Here is a 20,776-nt window from a genome sequence, read left to right as displayed (position 1 = left end):
TTTCACAAAGCCTACCACATGTTCCTTCACTGGATAAAGACCTTCTGGAATTCTCTTGTGATAACATGTTCCAATCTGTGTGATCACATGGTAATCTTCCTGTCTCCCCTTATTGGAGTTCTGGGGTTACAGATGCACCCTGCTGTCATTTCGATAGGACGCTGGTCCTTAAGGGTTGAGATGTGGATTGCTATTTCTGGACAGTTGGGAGTTAGGTAGCACAGTGCACAAGAGTCTTGCTTATAAGTAAAGAATTAGAGTTCATTGTTAGGTGGTCTGTTACACTCAGTATCTTCAAGCAGGTAAGGCGAGGGAGGGGGGAAAGCTGGAGAATAGTCAAGAGATTAACCGAGAGAGATCCCAGGAGGGGAGTGGGAGGGAGGAGATGGATGGAGGAGGGCCTGAGGGGAGGGTGAGACCTGAGTTTTCTGAAAAGAAGACAGGGTGTTCTACAGTGGGATGAGTAGGAAGACCGGCGTTCAGGGAGAGGGAGCTCGGCTGTTCCAAAATAAAACTTCTTCAAACTTATGGTGGTGTTTCTTTGAAAATTTCCCATCTCAAGGCTTTGTGTGGTGACTAACGCTCTCCTGAAAATTAGTTACTCTGGATGAGTTCTTACCCTATATTCCCATGCTGCTGTGATTGCTAGAGGTCACCCCTGAACTTATCTCAATTACAGCACACGGCAATAGGCCTGCAAACTACCTTTCCCATTTTTTAATGGCCTTTGTATGTTAAGGTTTTAGTTGCCAACACAACCTGGAATGGATGGTGAGAAATGATTCTACTGACTGGAAATTAGAACCCGGAAAGGAAGTCATCCCAGTAGCAGATTTTCTCCATCACAAAGCTATGTCTTCATCTGACTCGTTTGCACCAAGCTGTTGTGTGATTTCATGGCCTTCCTCTAAAAAAGAAACCGTTGAAAAAGCATACGGTGACACTCGCTGCTCCCTCTGACAATCAAATCCAGATTCCAAACTGGTGTTTGCAGACAGGCCAGTCCTGGTGGTCATTATTCTACATAAGCCCCCTAAAGCATTATCAGAAAAACCCTAGAAATGCGTTTTAAAACTACATTTGGTTTTAGGGAAAAGTAAGACATCAAAACATTTTTAAATTGTGAAGCATTGACTGGGTTTTTCCATTTGTTAAAATCTTTCTGATACGAATTACACGTAATTCCCCCCTTAAGAGTGTAATACTGCTAATTCTCCCCATATGTGAGCAATTTGTGTTTGACCTTTAACGAATGTCCTCTAGGCAGATGACGTGCCATCCTAGAGCAATGCCACAGCGTCATTTTACATGCACACAAAGACTTGAAAGCTCCATAAAAATAAACGACCCATGCTACAAGAGGCGTTAGCCAGCAGAAGAGCTATTTCAGCCCTGTAAACTTCAATGCCCATACGTTCAGAAACCTCACTGGGTCACTTGAGTGCTAAATTCATAGGAACAAAATGGCAAATACACATGTTTTATTTGTTAAGTTGCCAGCTTTGAATTCTGGGTAAAGGTTAGGCCAGAAAAAGCTACTCAAAGTCACGTGGACAGTGTATATTCAAAGGTAGCGTCTCTTTCCAATGCATGATCTTAGGTGCTCCGGACACATTTACTATTAAGCATCATGTATATTTAATAGCATAATGTCTACTTTAGTGTCCTTAAAAGCCTGTAGTCACTTTATAGTTTCCATTATTGAAGAGCCAATGTTCAGTTCTCCTGTAATTTTGTAAAGTGCAGGCAACCCACAAGAGCGTCTAGATTTAGTTTGTAGCCCCATGGGACTATGGTAATTATTATGAAATCATTAATTCTACCTCAGCACTTTTAGCTGTCAGGTACATGTAACAGTAATTGCAGTTAATGAATGCTGCTCAATTTATTAAATGTAAAATGAAAACCAGTATTATTTCATATGCAGTACTGAAGTATATTAACATTTATCATTTTTGTGTACCATGTTGAATTATCCTGTCTTATATATGATATATATACCCAGAATATATTACCATATATTTCTAGAACCTTATCAAAAAGTGGCCCAGGGACTTCTATCTCTCCAACTAAAAGAGAAATCAAAACAATTAGTACGGAAAGTAATATTTAGTCAGCATCTATGTTTATGTGGACCACATTCAACTTCTGTCTTGGAGAAACAAGGTTCTTTCTTGGGCTCCCCTCCCTCCACCAGTTCTCACAAGAGTGATGGAAACTTCTAGTTGTTTGCCATGTTCGTCTTGCTTCTTTCTCACGGGTTTTGCCCATAGAACTTTTGTGGATACAGAGACAGAGCCTGTTCGATGATTTTAAGATACCGGGACCGTCCTTCTCATTTTCAGTTACTCAAAGTAAACCGCGTAGACATTTGCAAGTGCAAAGAGGGTCGAATTTCTGAAAGTGTAGGATGAAACGGTATCACTTTTAGGATTCCAGAGGCACCTGCTGCCAATAAGTATGCTCTGACCATCTTGTTGTCCAATGTAAACAGTCACAATTAGTTTATACCGGGGAATCATTAACTCTTTGACCCGGGCTTTAATAACCTAGAAGTTGTTAAAGAAAAAAAAAAGTGGTTAGTCACGTTAAATCTTATGATTGTTAAACACGAAAGAATAATTTGAGAAGGATGGAGGGGACCAAGAGGAGGAAGGCAGGGAGAATGGCACAATAGGAGAGGGGATTGTGATGACATGTGTGTGAAAAAGCCATAATGAAGTACCTTGCTTCGTAGGCTAATTTTAACAAAAGTATTAAAGAAATTTTTTAAAAAGAAAATAGCACGTGCATTGTTGGTACTTCCAGTATCTCCCAGAACCATAAGTAAACTCTCTTTCAAGTACTATCCTCATGGGACAGGAATCCAGGAACAAAATAACAACATCAGCAATAAGCTGACATTTTCTAAGATACACAGAAAGCTTGTCATCTGCAGAATAGAATTCAAGGGACGATTATACCCTATGAAAATCTATATTAAAGATGGCTTCCCTTTAAAGAAAGCTGTAACCAGGATTATTTTTGTGTTTTTATAGCTAATGGGGAAAACATTCTGAAATCTCCCGCAACATAACAGAATTGAATTTTTATCCCAGAGTTTGTTATGAAAATCAAAGCAGAAGAAATCATAATAAATGCACTGTAGTTAATAAAAGTAGAAATGTATTTAAAGACCAGGATATGTATAATTGATAGCACTCAAAGAAGTTGCTGTGGCAAGGAGAAAACGGTCCTTAAAGTGTTGCGAATTTTCCAAAAATAATAGTGAAACAGTTTTTGGTTGAGGTGACGCCTTGTGGTAAAGCACTTGTACAAGTGTAAGGGCCTGAGTTCAAGTCCCCAAGATGCAAGTAAAATTCAGGTGTGGTAGCAGGCACTTATGATTACAGCAATACCTACAGGGAGATAGGGGCCAGAGACAGGACCATCCCAGCTAACTTGGCTTATGCTATGGTGAATGACAAAGAGACACTTTCTCAAAGAAGGTGGAAAGGGAAGACTAACACCCAAGATTGCCCTCTGACCTCTACATGTGCAGTGGCATGTCCATGCTCAAAGTCTCACACACACACACACACACACACACACACACACACACACACACACACACACAAACATGCACACATACCATACATACCCATTATACAAATATACAGGATGATTTTTTTATGTGTCATGGAACTGGAAAGACGGCTCAGCAGTTAAGAACACTTTCTGCCCTTACAGTTTGGTTGCCAGGACTCACACCAGGCAGTTCAGAACTATTGTAACTTCAACTCTAGGGGATCTGAAGCCCTCTTCTGACCTCTTCCAGCCTTTGCACACATGGAACACACACACACATATATACACACACAAATAAATCAATAAAAATATGAATCTTATTTTTAAAAAGATGCGCAACAGTTTTGTTAAAGCAATAAATGAGTTACAAATTACATACATAATGATGACTTTAGACAAAAGTTTATCACATACAACATGTACCTATGCACATATGTAGTGTATGATCTAATACCTATTTTCATTAAATGTAAGTATGCCATTTAACTGATCTCAAAAATTAATTCCTCCTCACAAGGAAGAAAGTGGGCTGCCTTCCAGCAAATGCTGTGGTTATAGCTAACACTGGGAAAACTGCACTGTACCTCAGAAATCGTTTTAGTCATCTGTCTGCAGGACTCAGGGTCATATTTTGCTTCTTGTAGATGGGCAGTTAGTACATCTTTCAAAATACGATTGACAGTGGCCACGGGAAAATATTTCGTGGGACCTGGAGATAAACATGGAGTTCCTTTAGAAGTCATTTCTAATCACATCCACCTACCTTAGAAGGTTCATAAAAAAACAACACTGAAACCTGAAGCCCTTTAGTAATCTGGGTAAACTCCAGCTAAGGAAGGTACAAATCCGAATGCATGTCTGGCTTTTCTGAGCGAAGCAGGGTACTAAGCTCTGAATTTACCGGGCTACCTACAGAGTGCAGTGAGTTCTGCTGATCTCAGCACCACAAGCTCTTCCTCATCAATTTCCAGTGCTGGTGGCTGCTTACTTCAAAGTCTCAACACTTTTCTAATTGGCTCCTCAGTGTTTACACCCCACCCACACCGTTCTGGTCCATCACACTGCAGTCAGAAAGTTTGCTTGGAAAAACCTAGATCTTAAAATGGCATTTTCCTTACGGGGTCTATAGTTGTGCGCCTACTGGTCCTGTGACCTGGTTTCAGCCACCATAACTCCCCACATGCCTGCTGCTCCAGTCTCATGGGCTCCATCTGTCATTTAAAGATGCTTATGTGTCTTTACCCTTGCCCACTCTTTCAAATGGAGCACCATTCCCCCTCTGTTCAGTTAAGAAATATCTACTCAAGTTTCAGTTCTGGCTCAAATGTCTTTTCCAGGTACTCTTCCCTCTCGTATCTCACATCTCCTGGGTAAACTAGGGTGGAGGGAGGATGGGGAGGTGAAAATTTGAGGGTGCAAGAGGCGGGTTGGGGGCTGGACGGAGGTGGGGAGTAACAAAAACGTTCCGATGGGGGCACATTTCAGGGTTAGGGAGAAACCTGGTGCTAGAGAAACTCCCAGGAATCCACAGGGATGACCCTAGCTAAGACTCCTAGTAATAGTGGAGAGGGTGCCTGAACTGGCCATCTCCTGTAATCATATTGGTGACTATCCTAATTGTCATCAGAGAGCCTTTATCCAGTAACTGATGGAAGCAGACGCAGTTAATTAATAATCAACCCAAACCAAACAACAACACAAAGAAAACACCTCTCACTTATTCCAGACACATGGATCCCCTGGATCTGAACCCACTTGAAAACAGCTAAGGCATACCTGCAATTCTCACCAGTGAAATCGAAGCAAGATCGGGGCCAGTGAGCTGGCTCAGGAGGTAATGGTGCTTGCTGGCAAGACTGATAATCTGAGTTTAACCCCTGAGATCCACAAGATGGAAAGAAAGAACCAGCTTCTGAATGTCCTCTGGCCTCCCTGTGAGAGCTGTGGCGCACCCTGCAGGCTTGTGTGCGCCAATGTATACACAGGAATCAATGTAATAAACATAATGAACTGCTAAAAAACTGAAAAGAAATGTAAGCAAGACAGGGTTTTATCCCCGTGAGAGTCTAATTTGATGCTTAGGGATAATTTCTGGTTTTAGTGGACTTAGACATTTTATAGATAATAATCACTGTACAAATAATAGTTACTGTTTACTGATCATGTGCTATGTGTCGGGGACTGTAACCAGCATGTATTTACCTTATGATATCTTTCTGTAGATCTTTGAGGGGACTCTCACAGTTATATCTGTCCCACAGATGGGAAAACAGAGGTGGAAGCCCAGAATCACATAGTAACAGAACTAGGAACGGATGCCCAGATTTATCTGGCTTTAAAATTTATATTCTCAACCACATCTTATCCATATTTGGATCAAAGCATCAGATAAGTGAGCTTCAGCGTGGTATCCCTGGAATTAGCTGCATTTTCCTTCTGTGATCTGCCCAGGCAACTACATGGCATACACAAGGTGCCACGGCTTGGTGTGTAGAGGCTAGATTATTGTTGAATTGATAAAGAGGAAGAGTTTGAATCAAGAATGCTATCCAATTCTATTTTAGTAATTAACATTATTCATACGCCTATGTCATGTAGGGGCTAAGGGAAAAAGGTGCATTAGAGTTAGGACAATTCCTAGAGGATTAAATGAGAGTCCCCTCTGGGATGTCTAAGAGAGAAAGAGAAGTCACACACGATAGGGTTGTTCCGTTCCACCAGCAGAAGCATGCCACCCCAGGCCTGAGCAATCCAGAAGGGAGCTCAGATTAGATCCCCGGAGGGCTGCATGGACATGGCTCCCTCAAGAACACAATGTCCCTTGGCTGAGAGATGTAACCAGTCTGAGATGAAGCCATGGCAGGGAGCCAGGGAGGTAAACCCTCAGGCCTTTTACCCTCATACCCTTTTCATTCATTCCTGCTGAAGTTTCGTTGACTTTCCTCGAGAGAAGTTTACAGCCTATGACTGTAGTCCAGTGAGGTCAGCCTCCTAAGGCTCATTAGAGAGAATTTTTATTTTGATGATATAAGAATGGTTGAGTTCAATTTAAATAGGGATAGGAAAGTCAGACATGGTGGCGCATGCCTATAATCTAAGCACTGGGGAGGTGAAGACAGGAGGATCAGGATTTCAAGGCCAGCCTTGGATACATAATGAGTGTGAGACCAGCCTGGGCTGTGTGAGACTCTGTTAAAAAAAAAGGGGGGAGGGAAGCAGGTGGGGAAGAAGTAAGGAAAAGAAAAGGTGATACAATGACTCTAACAGCTAAAACATCTGTTCAGCAGAAATCTCAAGCAGTTACCAACATGTGGATGACTGGTCCTCATACCAGGGGCCAGAGACTATCAGAGACAGATTCCCCTATAGCAAGCTCCCAGGTGCCCACAGGTCTCTCTGTCACCTTCCTATGGATTTGTATAAGGTGTTCATTGTGCTCTACCCTTTAACTGAGGAGCTAGGGTAGTTGATGTCTTCTTGGGGGAGGGACAGTCTCTTTTCTTTAAGGATAGTTTACCATGCTCCACAGGATGGTCCCCCACACAGGAGTACATGGACAGCACGTATTGAAGTTAATGGGTTATTGGGGTTTGGGGTAGAGGTGGACCTGGGAGGAGGTTAGGGGGAAAGAAGGATTTGGCAATTAAGCTGATCAAAATACAATGACTGATGATATTCTCCAAGACTTAATAAAATATCTTTAAAAAGATTTCTACCTGCATACTCTTGAGTGAAGTCAAATTTGAAGGTGACTTTCCCCTTCGTGTTGAAAATATTAAAAAATTGTGCCACTTGGTCTGGACGACATTAAATGGATTCTGTCATTCAGAGAGATACCCCATCCTCTTCCATTCCCACTCCTCCTGCCAAGCACTCATATCACGGGACCTTACTTGACCGGTATTATTCCCAGGGTACTCGTTCTGCCTCGTGTTAACCCACCTGTCCTCATTGCTTTCAGAAAACGGGTAACTCTTCTAGTGCAGATATATTGGTCAGCACAGTGCTCCCCTGCCTCCTCCCACCCATGGGAGCAGCATCTACCCTTCTAAACTGATCTTCTTCCTCTTGTCATCATGGAACAGGGAACTCTGTCACTGTCACCCATGAGCCCAAGGGTGGAGCACAGGTGATTGGCTCAGGGGTGACACAGCTCTAGGCTGGGCCCAAACAGCCCCTTCCTTAAAAGTTTTATTTCAAAGTAGAAGTAGGTGTAAAAACAAACCAGCCTCTTGCTTGTAGGAAAAGCTGTGATTTTTAACCCTTAGGAACTGCCAGAGGCCACGTTTCCTCCAGGTTGGAAGGAAGGCAGAAGTAGGGGAAGGGAGCCTGGTTGCCAGTAGCTCCCATGGTCTGCTGCTGTACCAAGTCCTTTCTGAACACTGCACATCCTTTTAGCTCACAAACATGATTCTGTCTGTAAAACTATTTTCCTATATAGTAATGAAAACTCATTCTTTATATCCTAGTGGTCTTTCCCCTCCCCATCCGGAATCATCTGTCACCACACTCAGATCGAGCCGCTGACATTCAAAGAGACAGAAACAAGGCAAGACCAGCTCCCGAAGCTTCTTAGAGTGACGACGACGAATGCAATCAACAAACTCTGTCCTCTTCGTTTTGTGACATTTTTCCCCCTAAGGAGGAAAATGTTTTAGATTTCAAAAGATCTGAAAAATGAGACTAAAACTTCAAAAGAAAAAAACTAGATTAAAGGGAGAATTGCAAAATCAACAAATGGTGCCACCACTTCCTCCAACGGGGCTAACAGGGATTCCTCTAAGTCTGGCCCGGTGGCACAAGCCTGTCATCCCATACTTGGGAGGTGCCGGCTGGAGGGCCAGGACTTCAAAGTGTCCTTGGCAATGGAGTGAGTCTGAGGTCAGCTGCAGCCATCGGAGACTAAAACGAAACCAAGGAGGAGTTACTTCACCTTATTTTGTGCTAGGGTTCGAGGAGATAAACTATATTTTAAATGGTTAGAACGGCGCATCCCAAGTCACAAAACACTCTTTGGATAGTGATTGAGGTTGCTGTCTCTTGAAGGAAGGGGTAGAAGAGGATTGGCCAGGGCTCAAAGGCTGCAGATGGCAGAGGATGTAAGCAGGACGCTTGATGGTCCCACCCAGGAAGGACCCTGAGGGATCAACAGGTTCCAGCAAAGAAAATTTGACACCAGAGATGGGGCTTGAGAAACTCATAGAAGCTGAGCCCCACAGTCCTCCTTTCCTTCTTTCTCTCCCTCCTCTTCCTTCCTTCTTCCCTCCCTCTGCTCCTCATTCACACCCTCCTCCTCCCACCAATCAATAGTTTCCATCATGTTGGCCTGTCTGTCTGTGGGTGGCAAAGTTGGCTACCATGGTGAGTGTTCTTCACTGCCAGTTTTCCTGGGCTTGGGCTCACCTGGTAAGCACATCTCTAGGCATGTCTTTGAAGATGTTTTTCCAGAGAAGATAAATGGAGGAAAGGAGATTCAATCTGAATGAATGGCACCATCCCATTGGCTACTGTCCCAGGCTCAACGAAAAGGGGAAAAGTAAAAAGCCACCTGAACACCTGTATTTCTTTTCCTAACTGATCTGCCCAGATGTGAGCAAGCAGCCCCTACAGCTGTGCCTTCCTCGTCATGAACCTTAAACCATAAGCCACACAAACTCTTTCTTCCTTACTTTGTTTGGGTCTACGATTTTGTCACAGTATAAGAAAATAAACTAAAAGGTCTGTAATACTTATAGTCACCATCTCTGAAAAAGTTGCTTCTAATTTTAACCTGAGCTCCAGAAAAAAAAGCCAGGTGCAGAACCTAGTCCGTAAGTTATGGGAATCACATTGAATAAAACAAGAGGCCTTCGTGCTTAGTGATCCCTGGGAAAGTCCTGCCCCTTTTAGCAGCAGTTATAGTGAATGGGAAGCAACGGACGGACATACAGCACCGACTCACACAGCATCGCTACGATCTGCAGCCCATCATGTTATTTACACACAAAGCAGCCAAGATTCCAGGGTGCTTTGCTTAAATGCCACCTTCCCGGGTACTGTTGAAACCAGTGTTCAAGCTCAGACTGGATTCCAGGGCCTGTTACTTTCTTCCATCCTCTCCTCTCTGTAGTTAGTGAGCAAAGGTAAGTGAGGCTTTGTCTGAGAAACACAGCTTCCCTTTCCTATTCTTTTTTTCCCTCGTGGACTATATTCACGTTTCACTTCATTTATGGTAGCTGTAATCATTTGGATAAAAAGACAAACACACACCATAACTTAAGATGTGTTTAGAGGACGCAGATATGATAGCAGTGGTGGTGAATTCTTAGCCACTGAACCATCCCTCCAGCCTCAATGATAACAGCCCTTCGTGCTGGATTAAGTCTGCTTTTCAAAGCAGCCAGTCAGCTCTACTAATAACTAAACTGTATTTCCAATACTACTTGCTCTTGGGTTTATTTTGCCTGTGAAAGGCACTCATAGTCCTTTAGTAAAGATTTTCTTATATCAACTTGATGTAGTTCTGGCTGGAGGTGGGGGTGGGGGGTGGGGTGCTGGTGATCGTCACCTTGATCGGAAGGTCAGCACTTCTGAAACTTTTTTGCTTGAAGAAATTGTAAAAAAAAAAAAAAAAAAAAAAAAAAAAAAAAAAAAAAAAAAAAGAAGAAGAAAAGAAAAGAAACAAACAAACAAACAAACAAACAAATTATAAAAAACCACAGGCCTTTGCATTTAAACTGCTTTGTCTTATTGCAATGGGATTCCAGAATTTTCTTCAGCACAATTTACTCAAAGTCACAGGCTGCCAGTGAGTAAGAATCTTTGGTTGATAACCCAGGCAGTCGTGGCTCACACCTTTAATCCCAACACTCAGGAAGCAAAGATGTGGATCCCTGAGATTGAGGCCAGCCTGGTCTATAAAACAAGTTCCAGGACAGTCAGGGCTATACAGAGAAAACCTGTCTCAAAAACAAAAACAAAAACAAAAACAAAAACAAACAAACACCCCAAAAGCAAAACAAAAAAAGATAGAAACTTTGGTTGAAAGTTGGAGAAAACTTGACCCAAACTCAGGTCACTGACTGGCAGGGCTGAGGGCCAGCACCTGGATTTGGGCACACCACTAAAGCATAATGGATGGTCAGAACAGTTCCTGTCTACCACGAGCAATGCGAAATGCCAGCAGCCTAATTCTGGGGCCTGCAGTATTGGAGTGGGGGTGTCAGTCAGCCACCACAGTATTCACATCATGTAAATGCATCTAAAGTTACAGTGTGTTTGTCCTTCTTTCATCTAAGTAATTACAGCTTCTCAAAATGAACGGAGAGTGTGGCCCATGAGAGGGAAGGAAGGAGAAGCGGGGTTTCTTACTCCAGTAGTGTTGGGATCATTGAAGGAAACTGGTGATAAGGCCTAGCAGGGTAGGCTGATGGGTTATAATTTTCCTGGGACTAACAGGCCACAGGTGGAATTACCCTGGCCCACAGAGTCCTTCTTTGCTCTTTGGTAAGTCTCTATGGAATTTATGTAGGCTGGCAATTATATATGAATTCAGATAATCATAGGTAGGCATACACTTAAAGAAAACAAGTAGGTCTGTGAAGAAATGAGAGTGGGAAAAGGTATTTGTTGTGGACTCCACCTGGGAACACAAGGGCAGGTGTGAAATTCTTTGTTTTCAAAGACCCAGAACCTCAATGGCAGTACATAAACATCTCTCTCAACAGGGAACCACAGTCATCTGCCTCTGCACCAAGGAGGTATTTTTTTTTCTCCACCATCCACAACATTGATTGGTTTTGAAGGATAAACATCCATGTACATCTCTTTCACACACATGTATGTAGTTGATCCATAAATACCCAATGAACCCGAATTCAACCCTATATTATTATGTTGTAGACATTTGTGGCATCCAGAGATTCATTTGAAATTTAGGAAACCCCGTTTTCTGTTTTTGATTTTTTTTTTTTTTTTTTTTTAGGAAATAAGTTTTGCTTCGATTTTGCAAAGCGAGACCAGAACTCTCACTTACCACAGACCTTCTCAAATTAAGGGGGCTTATCTAGGACTGAAGCCAAAACCAGGCTCCAGTTAAATTAGCACAGGCCACTGAATTAGAAGTTTAGCGTATGGGCAGCACACCTAACTGGTAGGTGTTTTCCATGCGAACTGTAAGGCAGGAGGCTTCATCAGGCCGGCTGGGCTCATCCGCGTGGGACACGGTACTGTGGGAACTAAAAGCAAAGGAGGAAACAATAGTAATCAAGATCGTCACAATGTTATCAACACATAATATTGCTTTAAGGGAGTATGTGTACATACACAGAATCCACTGAACGTTTCCAATAAACCCTATATAAATAGCCCAATGACATATTTAAAGTCTGAAACACTTCAGAGATGGGAATACTGAAATGTAGGGAAGTTACTGGGACGGAAGTCTCAGGGTCATGATGAAAGTCCAGAGCAGGTGCTCCTGGGCTGATCTATGTAGTGGAGTGCGTGTTCCAAAAGCCATGGCCAAGGGAGTCCCTAACAAAGACACAAAAGCATATCCCACAGTAAACAAAGCTCACAAATGGCACTTGGGGGTGTAAAAAGAAGCTTAAAGTGTTGGGAAACAAATCCGTAGAGACAAAGGGTACTATACAAAGCTCACTGTGATAAGTTCCACCAAATCCCTTCAGAATAAAAAAGAGATGGGAAACTCAGTCATCTATGTGGTGAGAGAAACCACAAGTCACCCATACTGTAAGAGTCAATCAATGCCAGCCGCCTTTTCAGGGTGAAGGACTGGTCTCCAAGGCAATCTGAGCTGATCCAGGTGCTGAATGAGAAAGCCAAGCAAGGAGGAGCCCCCAGTGGGCCTCCAGCACCCTGTAATTCAACCTAGCTCAGAGAAAACCAAGTAGGACTAATGAACCTACAGCGGTGTTCTACCCCAACTTCCCTCCACCTGTGAAGATGGAGGTTAAGACAGATGCCATTTCAAAGGCAATGATATAACCCCCTCCGGCCGCTCTGCCCCCGCCCACTCTGTGTGTCTCTCTGTGTGTGTATTTGTATCGGTGGATGTGAATGTGTGTTCAGAGTGACTGTTTCTCTGAGTAAAGACTACCTTTTTGCTCTAATTGAGTAACAAAGTGTTATCCAGACTTTGTTTGTTTTTTGAGATAGGGTCTCACTTAAGTAGCCCTGGCTGGCCTCCAACTATGTAGACTAGGTTGGTCTTGAACTCACAGAGATCTACCTGCCTCTGTCTTCTGAGTGCTAGGATTAAAAGCATGCAAACACCATGCCCAGCTTATTTGTTTTTAATTACTGGGTTTTTTTTTTTTTTTCTTTTTCTGTCTGTGAGAAGTATAAAATACTCAGTTTGCAGATGCTTGGAATTAGTGGGATCTGTAAATTGACAATTCAAAAAAGTCACATTTTGTCTAGTTTGAAAAGTCCTTTAGTACAGTACAGTTTATGGAACAAATTAAAGCTCACTCACAAGCGCCAAGAACATGATGACATTCTGGCTGCCTTTGTCACAATGCATCTTTGTGGTGGCAATTCCACCTTCCTCCTTCTAACACCTGCTTTTCTCAGTTTTCTGCTGCCGTTTGAAGTAGCAACCAACCTGTTAGGCCATTGTGGGTACAGGTGTTGTGGGCAGGACCAAAGATGATAGACAGCCCCTGCCTATGAAATGCAACCCAGCTGCGTGCAGATGGAGATTTGCTGATAAGTCTGCGTGCCCAGTATGATGCATGCTGCTTTCAATCTGGCAGCATAACCCCTAGCAGCTCTTTCATTTTTATCTTTTTGGTGTCCCTCAATAATGTAAAGAAGCCATCATTCGGTCCATTTTAGAGAGAAAACAAATAAGGCCAAGGCCTTCCTGTCACACACGAAGAAAGGCAGGGTTTGGTTTCACACATTCCGTTTATCTCCCAGGAGAAAAGTCTAGTATGATTATACCAGACAGAATGAAAAAGGGGCAAGGACTACTGGAGCTATCAACGGCTGCAGTTCAGACATATGTGTGTACACAGCATGCGGGAGCCTTCTCTGTGTTCTACAGGTGTCACACTCAAAAGTCCCAGAAAACAGAGCTGATGTACAACTCAAGCTAGCTGGGTTTAAAATTCAAAAGGAACCATTATCCTCATTATTGTTTTGCTCAGTGTTCCTAAAGGTTAGTAGTCGGTGCCCATTATGATATTATTGCTATGAAGACGGTGTCTACTGGGCGGCTTACAAAACCCAAGCGTTGAAGTCTGATGTACAGATTGGAAGTTTTACAGGCTGCTCTGTTTTTGAATTATTGAGGATGGTTTCTCGGGGCCTTTTTTGTTTGTTTTGCACATGTGTGTGTGAGGGTGTGTGTGAGGGGGTGTGTGTATGTGCAAGTGCACACAGATATGTGTAGAAGTCCAAGGCTGGTGCCTGGCGTCTTCCTTGATCCTCTCCTATTACGAGACATCCAGGTAAGTCTGTTTAAGGGGGTAACAAGGATTTATTAAAGTAGTAAAGGGGAAAATACCCTTACGAACACAGAACCAGGTGAACAGCAGCTGTCTGTTCTGTCTGAGAGTGAATGGATCCAGTAGTTTGAAACCACACCAAGAAGGAGAAGGATGAGGAGGAGAAAGAGGAGGAGGAGGAGGAGGAGGAGGAGGAGGAGGAGGAGGAGGAGGAGGAGAAGGGAGGAGGAGAAGGAAGAGAAGAAAGAAGGAGAAGAAGAAGAAGAAGAAGAAGAAGAAGAAGAAGAAGAAGAAGAAGAAGAAGAAGAAGAAGAAGAAGAAGAAGAGAGCATGACACCCCCCCCCCTCCTTTTAAGAGATCACATAGGGGATCAGAAATCACACCCTAAGGCTTCTATCTCAAAGCTAATTGGTGGAATGAATTCCCACTACACTCTCCACCTTACTTATTGAGGCAGGGTCTCTTGCTGAACACTGAGCTCCCTGATTCCTCTAGTTTGGCTAGGTAGCTCGCTGTGGGGGTCTCCCTTCTTTGCCCTCTCTGCCAGTCCCCTAGTATTACAAGGTAGTCCTCATATCCACTCGGCTTTTATGCATCTGGGAATCCCAACTCCAGTCCTCATGCTTGTGTGGTGAGGGCTCCACCTGCTGAGCTTCTCCCAAGCCCCCAATGTCTTTTCCTTTGCACAGTAATCATGTAAATAGTGTATGCTCATTGTAAAACATGCAAAGCCCTAACCCCAGGGCTTGGATAAACACTGTTAATGTTAAAAAGAGTGTTTTTGGATATGTGATGCTACATATGCATTTTTCCCTCGAAGCTGTATCCTAGAAAATTTCCATGTCAGTAGCAAATGTGCAGCCATATTTTAAATATCAGCTTAATATACAAACATTTTGCATTTTACTTAACCATTTACTTCCCCAGGCCATTTAAGATGCTCCCAATATCCCACTATTACAAGGGAACTTTTAATTTCCATGTGGCAGGGACGGCCATTTTCATTTCAGTATTGTTCCTCTCTTTTCTTGGTAACAGAGCCCTAAACTGTGGGAAGACTTCTGTCTAAATGCAAAGCAAATCCTCAATCCCTTTTTGTGCTGCTGGGGTTCTGTGGCTTGTGAACCACTGTGATGCCACCACAACTGTTTGGGTAGAAACTTGAGAAAGATTTCTCAAAACAAAACAACACAACAACAAAACTCCACATCAACAACTTTGGGGTTAGCCGATAGGAGCTTGTCCTCAATTTCCTTTGTCACTAGATTGTGTGTGATGGTAAGGGTCCCAGCAGCTTCCTGACCTTTTAGATGGTGGATCAGAACAACGGGAGCCTCGGCCTCTAAACTGCCCCACTGGGCTTCTTTTCTGTATTTCTATTTTGTCAGGGCACTATTTTGTATTTTTTTTTAAAAATGGATTACCAGAAACATTAGATGTAACTGATACAGACCCTTGTTGACACAGCGTCCACTGGAAACACACCACAGTAAGCTGTGTGAAAGGGAATCTGCAGTCAGTGTTGCTGGGGCCATGAGTCCTGGAGAAGATCATAGGTGTTTTACTAGAAGCCTGGACACCTTGACCACACAGAGGAAATGTTTGGGGAGCCTACCGCGTTCTGCGTCTTCAGGCTGACCATGTCTCCAGGGGACTATAACTTCGTGAAACATTTTAAGAAATTTTAGTATGATTTTTAAAGTGTGGGTCTGTATATGTGTTTGTGTCTCTCTCCGTGTGTGTGTCTGAGTATGTGTGTGTTTGTGTATATGTGTCTATTTATGTGTGTGTGTCCGTGTGTATGTGTCTCTCTGTGTGTGTGTGTCTGTGTATGTGTGTGTGTCTGTGTGTATGTGTCTGTGTATATGTGTGTGTGGGTGGGTGGGTGGGGGTGCCTTCGCGTGTGCCTGTGCTCAGGTACTCATGGAGGCCAGAGGCATCAGATCCCACTGAAGCTGCAGTTGAAGGTGTTTGTGAGCTGTTATAGGTGCTGGGAACTGAGCTTGGCTCTTTTGGCAAACCAGCCCACGCTTAACCACTGAACCATTTTTCCAGCCTGAAGTCTTACTTTTGAACACTGTATTTATGTTGGTATGTTTCACAGCATGAAGACTGCAGTGGTCTGAATGAGAATGTCCCTTATGGTCGGGCATTTGAACATTTGGTGGCACTGTTTGGGGGAGGTTTAGGAGGCACAGCCTTGGTGGAGAAAGCGTGTCACTGGTGATGGACTTTTCAAGATGAAGGCCACACATACTCACACTTTGTTCTCTCTGCTTTGTCCTTGTAGCTCCCAGTGTGAGCTCCCGGCACTTGGCTCTAGCTGCTGTCCCTGCTGCTTGCTTCTATGCCTCGCTGCCATGACGGACACTTACTCTTCTGGAACCATAAGCTCCAATAAATCCTTCCTTCTGTAAGACGCCTTGATCATGGTGTTTTATCACAGCAACAGAAAAGGAACTAACACAAGGGTAGGTGTAGGGCCTCCCTGGAGCTAAGCTAGCACTTTAGTCACCATGAAGAACCAAGGTCTGATAGTTGGTACATTAGTGTGTGTGTGATGGATTGGAAATGGAGAAAGAAAGGAGGATGAGGAAAATACTAAAATAATATAGTCAGCACCTGAGTGAAGACTTAAGGAGGAGATTAAGATATTAACAATGCCTGCAGTATGAGCAAGAAACATTAAACTAGGGTCTGGAGAGATGACTCAGTGGTTAAAAGCACTGACTGCTCTGTCAGAGGACCGGGATTCAATTCCCAGCACCCACGTGGCAGCTCACAACTGTCTGTAACTCTAAGATCTGACACCCTCACACAGACATACATGCAGGCAAAACACCAATGCAACTAAAATAAAAATAAATTATTTTTTAAAAGGAACATTAAACTAGAATGTGGGTTAGGTATATTGTTATTTTCTTTGTTATTTTTATGTTTTTGTGGACAGATGTTTTGTCTAGATGTATGTCTGTGAGCCGTGTGCATTCTTATTGCCCATGGAGGCCAGAAGAGAGTGTTGGGTCACTTGGGACTGGAGTTAGAGACTGCTGTGAGCCACCATATGGGTGCTGGGAATCAAACCTGGTCCTTTGGAAAGAGCAGCCAGTGGTTCTTAACCACAGAATCATCCTTCCAGCCCTGTGGTAAATTTTTAGAAATCAAAGAGCTCCTTTATTTTCAAAGCAGGGGGCTAGCAGTAGAAATAGTCTGTGTTGATCAGCAGCACCACTGAAGCTACTTGAATTGCTAAAGAGGAGCATGTGAGTTGCTCATTAAGTGCATTTAAACTTTCAACTGAAGGTGTAAATACAATAAACATATCAACTACATGTCCCGACAATACAAGTGGATGAGGTCCAGTTCTGTGATCCAACTTCCCAATGATAATCCTTCCTAACATACAGTCTCATTGCCAAGAGAATGAGACAATCAATTTTATCTTAATTAATAATCAATTAATTGAGAGAAGGTCTTGCTGTGTAGTCCTGATTGGCTTGGGATTTGCTAGGTAGACTAGACTCTAAATCTCCACATTGTTGTTCCTCAAGTACCAGCATCGGGCATGTGCTGAAAATCTGATCTAAAAATTGGTGCAAGCATGCAACAAACTAATTTCTGGCAGGAAAAGAGAAAAGAATGTCTACCTTTTACACAAAGGTTTTTTTTAATCAAAATGTGTAAATTTCATGTAAAAATCCATATTTGGAAGTGCATGTACTACTTTTGAGGACAGAATTGTAATCAGGTTTTTTGAAGTAAGAGTTACTGTTCCAAGTGTGCCTTCAGTAAGGGTGGGAGCGTGTCATTAAAGTCATGTGCTGCCCCCCAGTGGAGAGACTTCACAGTGCACAGAGAAAAGAAGGCTATAGGTCCTGTATGGATCTGTGGTTGGTATGTAAAAGGAATAAAAAGAAATTTAAAAAAGAAAGAAAACAAGTATTTATTGCTACAATGTGTCAGTCAGAGTCGAGAGTGATGATAATACAAAAGAAAATTAGACTCCTATGCTCTAGAAACATGATGTAGGGAGTAAGATAAAATAAACACAGAAACTGCTTAATTGGGGACTAAGCCTATCTATGGATTTATTTTCTGATTATGTTTAAGACCCAAAGTTCTTTTCCTAGTGGTAGATGGTGTTTCTTGTTCAGAAACATTAATTTTGTGGAAATTATGCAGCTTTGTGACATTTTATCCGACTTGGTCCATTTTTCTAGAAAGAGAAAGGTTATTGTGGAAACAGGAGTTGAAACTTTTCACAAATTAAAGCAATGAGAGAACAGCAGAAGGCGTCATCTCATGGGATGTATTTTTCAAGAACAGGAGTGGCTTTCGAAGGACAAAGAATACACCTACCTCTTGTGAAAAGTCTAGCCCTGGCCTGATTGAAGGAAATCTGGAGTGGTGATTAACAGAACAGAGTAGTCATGAGTGTGGGCGGAAGGTTAGGATGGGTTCTTGAAGCTGTGGGCTAGTGCTCATCGGAGAGGAAGGGAGGTGAAGGTCAAGGCCAGGTGATAGAATCCCCTGCAGGCCCTGGATGAGGCATAGTTTCAAAGCCACACTGCAATCGTGACAAGTGATTCTGGGGGCATCTGAGCCCTGGCTACCACACCTCACTGTGAAGTCATCAATGAGGGGTGTGGCCAGTCATAACATTTCCAATGTGAAGGGAACAATTACTCTCCTCTTCTTCTCCTTCTTCTTTCTTCTCCTTTTCTTTTTGTCTTTGGAATAGATACAAACGGACTTTCAACAAGGAGGCTAAAAGGAAGCTTGCTTCGTACTAAGCACTCAGAGAAACGCTTTCTATAAGCTGTACATTCATCTTAAAAGTCACCCTGGACTTAATATATACACGGACTTGTGAGTCCAATTTATTTGAAAGCAAAAGGACACACTTGTTCAAGAATTTACGTAATGCAATAATAATGCTCATTCACTGATCAAAATGTTTCTTGAAGGACGGTTTTGTGTCCAGGGACCATACTGTCTTTGAGATGTCCTATCAGGAGACACAAAAGGCAATTAAGTGCCTTGCCTCTATGGAACTTACTTTTTATTATTTTAAAATGTATTTATCATTATTGTCCACACTATATGTGTGCTGAATAGCCAGATCCACCTCTATCCCCACTTGTCCCTGTAGTGTTTGATATCCTCTCTCTCAGCACTTTGCTCACGACAGGTGCAGAAGGGCACCTTGTTCTAAGTTACACATCTCTGGTTTCCAGTCTGCTTGGGCATCGCCTCCTACTCTGCTTGTGCCCTTTGGGTTTTCCTCTGGACACTGTCATATACTTTGACTCTGTTTAAAACTGGCTTCCTTTTTTTATTGTTAACACACAACTCCATATATACATATATAATCTAGCAGTCTACTAACTGTATTATTATTATTATTATTATATACTTCATTAAAATACTACATTTTGTTGAAGTTCTATTTATCAAAAACATTTTAGTTTTCCTCTGGTTTAGGTTTTATGTTAGGATCTTGTTTAAGATAACTTTCCACTAGGTATGGCGGTGGATAACTATAATCTAAACACTCGAGAGGCTCTGGTGGAGGATTATGGATTCAAGGAAGCACAGGGTGGTGGTGGTGGTGGTGGTGGTGGTGGTGGTGGTGGTGGTGGTAGTGGTTGTGGTGTTGTTGTTGTGGTGGTGTGTGTGTGTGTAACGGGGGGGGGAGGTAAGTGGCCTTACTTCTAGAACAGACAGATTCTCCTGTGCTTTCTTCTATGTGCTTTATAGCTTTCCATTCTCTGCCTTCCATCTGGAGTAAATCGGTGTTAAGTGGAACAAGGATTAGCTTCCTCTCCTTTTTTACAGTGAGAGAGTTTTCTCCTAAAACAATGTCGGACACAAGAACCCAAACCCTCCAATGTCCAAGGCCGTGGTGATGCATGTCTCTTCTCTCAGGGCTAAGAAGGCAGTGGTGTGAGGATCATTGCAAATTTGAGGCCAGCCTGGTCCCCATAGTGAGTTACAGGCTAGCCTGCCTTAAAAAATAATTTATCATTTCCTCATTTATAGAAATAAATTGGTGTAAAATAGAATCTCCTCTATTTAATCCATAGTTTCCCAAAGAAGTGCAGGGAGGTCATTGTGTTTCACTTAGAAACATGACATTTCAGCGTCTCTAAGCCTCTCTCTGAGGCAAAACTGTATTGAAGCTTGATGCAGATGGCACTTTAACACATGCTCCAGCTTGGGTCTTCTGTCTTCTAGCGTTTCCCTCAGGCGTCAAAAGAAAGGATAGCCTGACCTCACTTCTGATGTGAGGGCTCTTGGATGGGAATCCTAGAATAAATTCATTCCATATAAAATTACTTGTCCACTGTCTGCCCAAGCAGGGTCCTACAAAGTCCATGGGGGCAGTGCTTTCCAATTGGGTCATTCACTGAGATACCTAGCTGGCTATGCAGTGTTCCCAAGTGTCTCTCAGTTTACTGGAACAACAAAGGTCTTTATGATTGATCCCTTTGGTGCCTTTCTATGGCTAATGTGTGACACACTAGCAGACATGTACTAGAGGCTCACTGTATCTTGGGTAACTAACTGAAGGAAGACAATATAGTGTAACTGACCTGCTTTGCTAGATAACTTCAACACTTTCTGGTGGAGAATGATGGGTGCACACAGTTTTTGTTCCATGAATCATGGGAACACAGGTTTGAGGCAAAAGACTCTGTGGTCTCCAGCATTCACCCAAACCCACAGTAGAACTACTGGCTTCTGAACTAAT

General features: G+C 42.8%; 1 protein-coding gene across 1 annotated transcript; it reads right to left on the bottom strand.

The window, feature by feature from the left end:
* Nucleotides 1–2,103: 2,103 nt before the first annotated feature.
* On the bottom strand, nucleotides 2,104–18,632 carry Dynlt5 (dynein light chain Tctex-type family member 5). Its single transcript, XM_059254588.1, has 5 exons — nucleotides 18,382–18,632; nucleotides 16,284–16,444; nucleotides 11,692–11,783; nucleotides 4,152–4,276; nucleotides 2,104–2,549 (listed from the first exon to the last, which is right to left on the bottom strand). Exons 2-5 carry the CDS (start codon nucleotides 16,382–16,384, stop codon nucleotides 2,346–2,348), a joined length of 522 nt encoding a protein of 173 aa, XP_059110571.1. The 5' UTR covers nucleotides 16,385–16,444; nucleotides 18,382–18,632; the 3' UTR covers nucleotides 2,104–2,345.
* Nucleotides 18,633–20,776: the final 2,144 nt, after the last annotated feature.

The sequence above is a fragment of the Peromyscus eremicus genome, chromosome 2 (genome assembly GCF_949786415.1).
Source record: "Peromyscus eremicus chromosome 2, PerEre_H2_v1, whole genome shotgun sequence".
NCBI lineage: Eukaryota > Metazoa > Chordata > Mammalia > Rodentia > Cricetidae > Peromyscus > Peromyscus eremicus.
The sequence above is the reverse complement of the archived record's forward strand: the minus strand, read 5'-3'. Positions and strand labels throughout refer to the sequence as shown.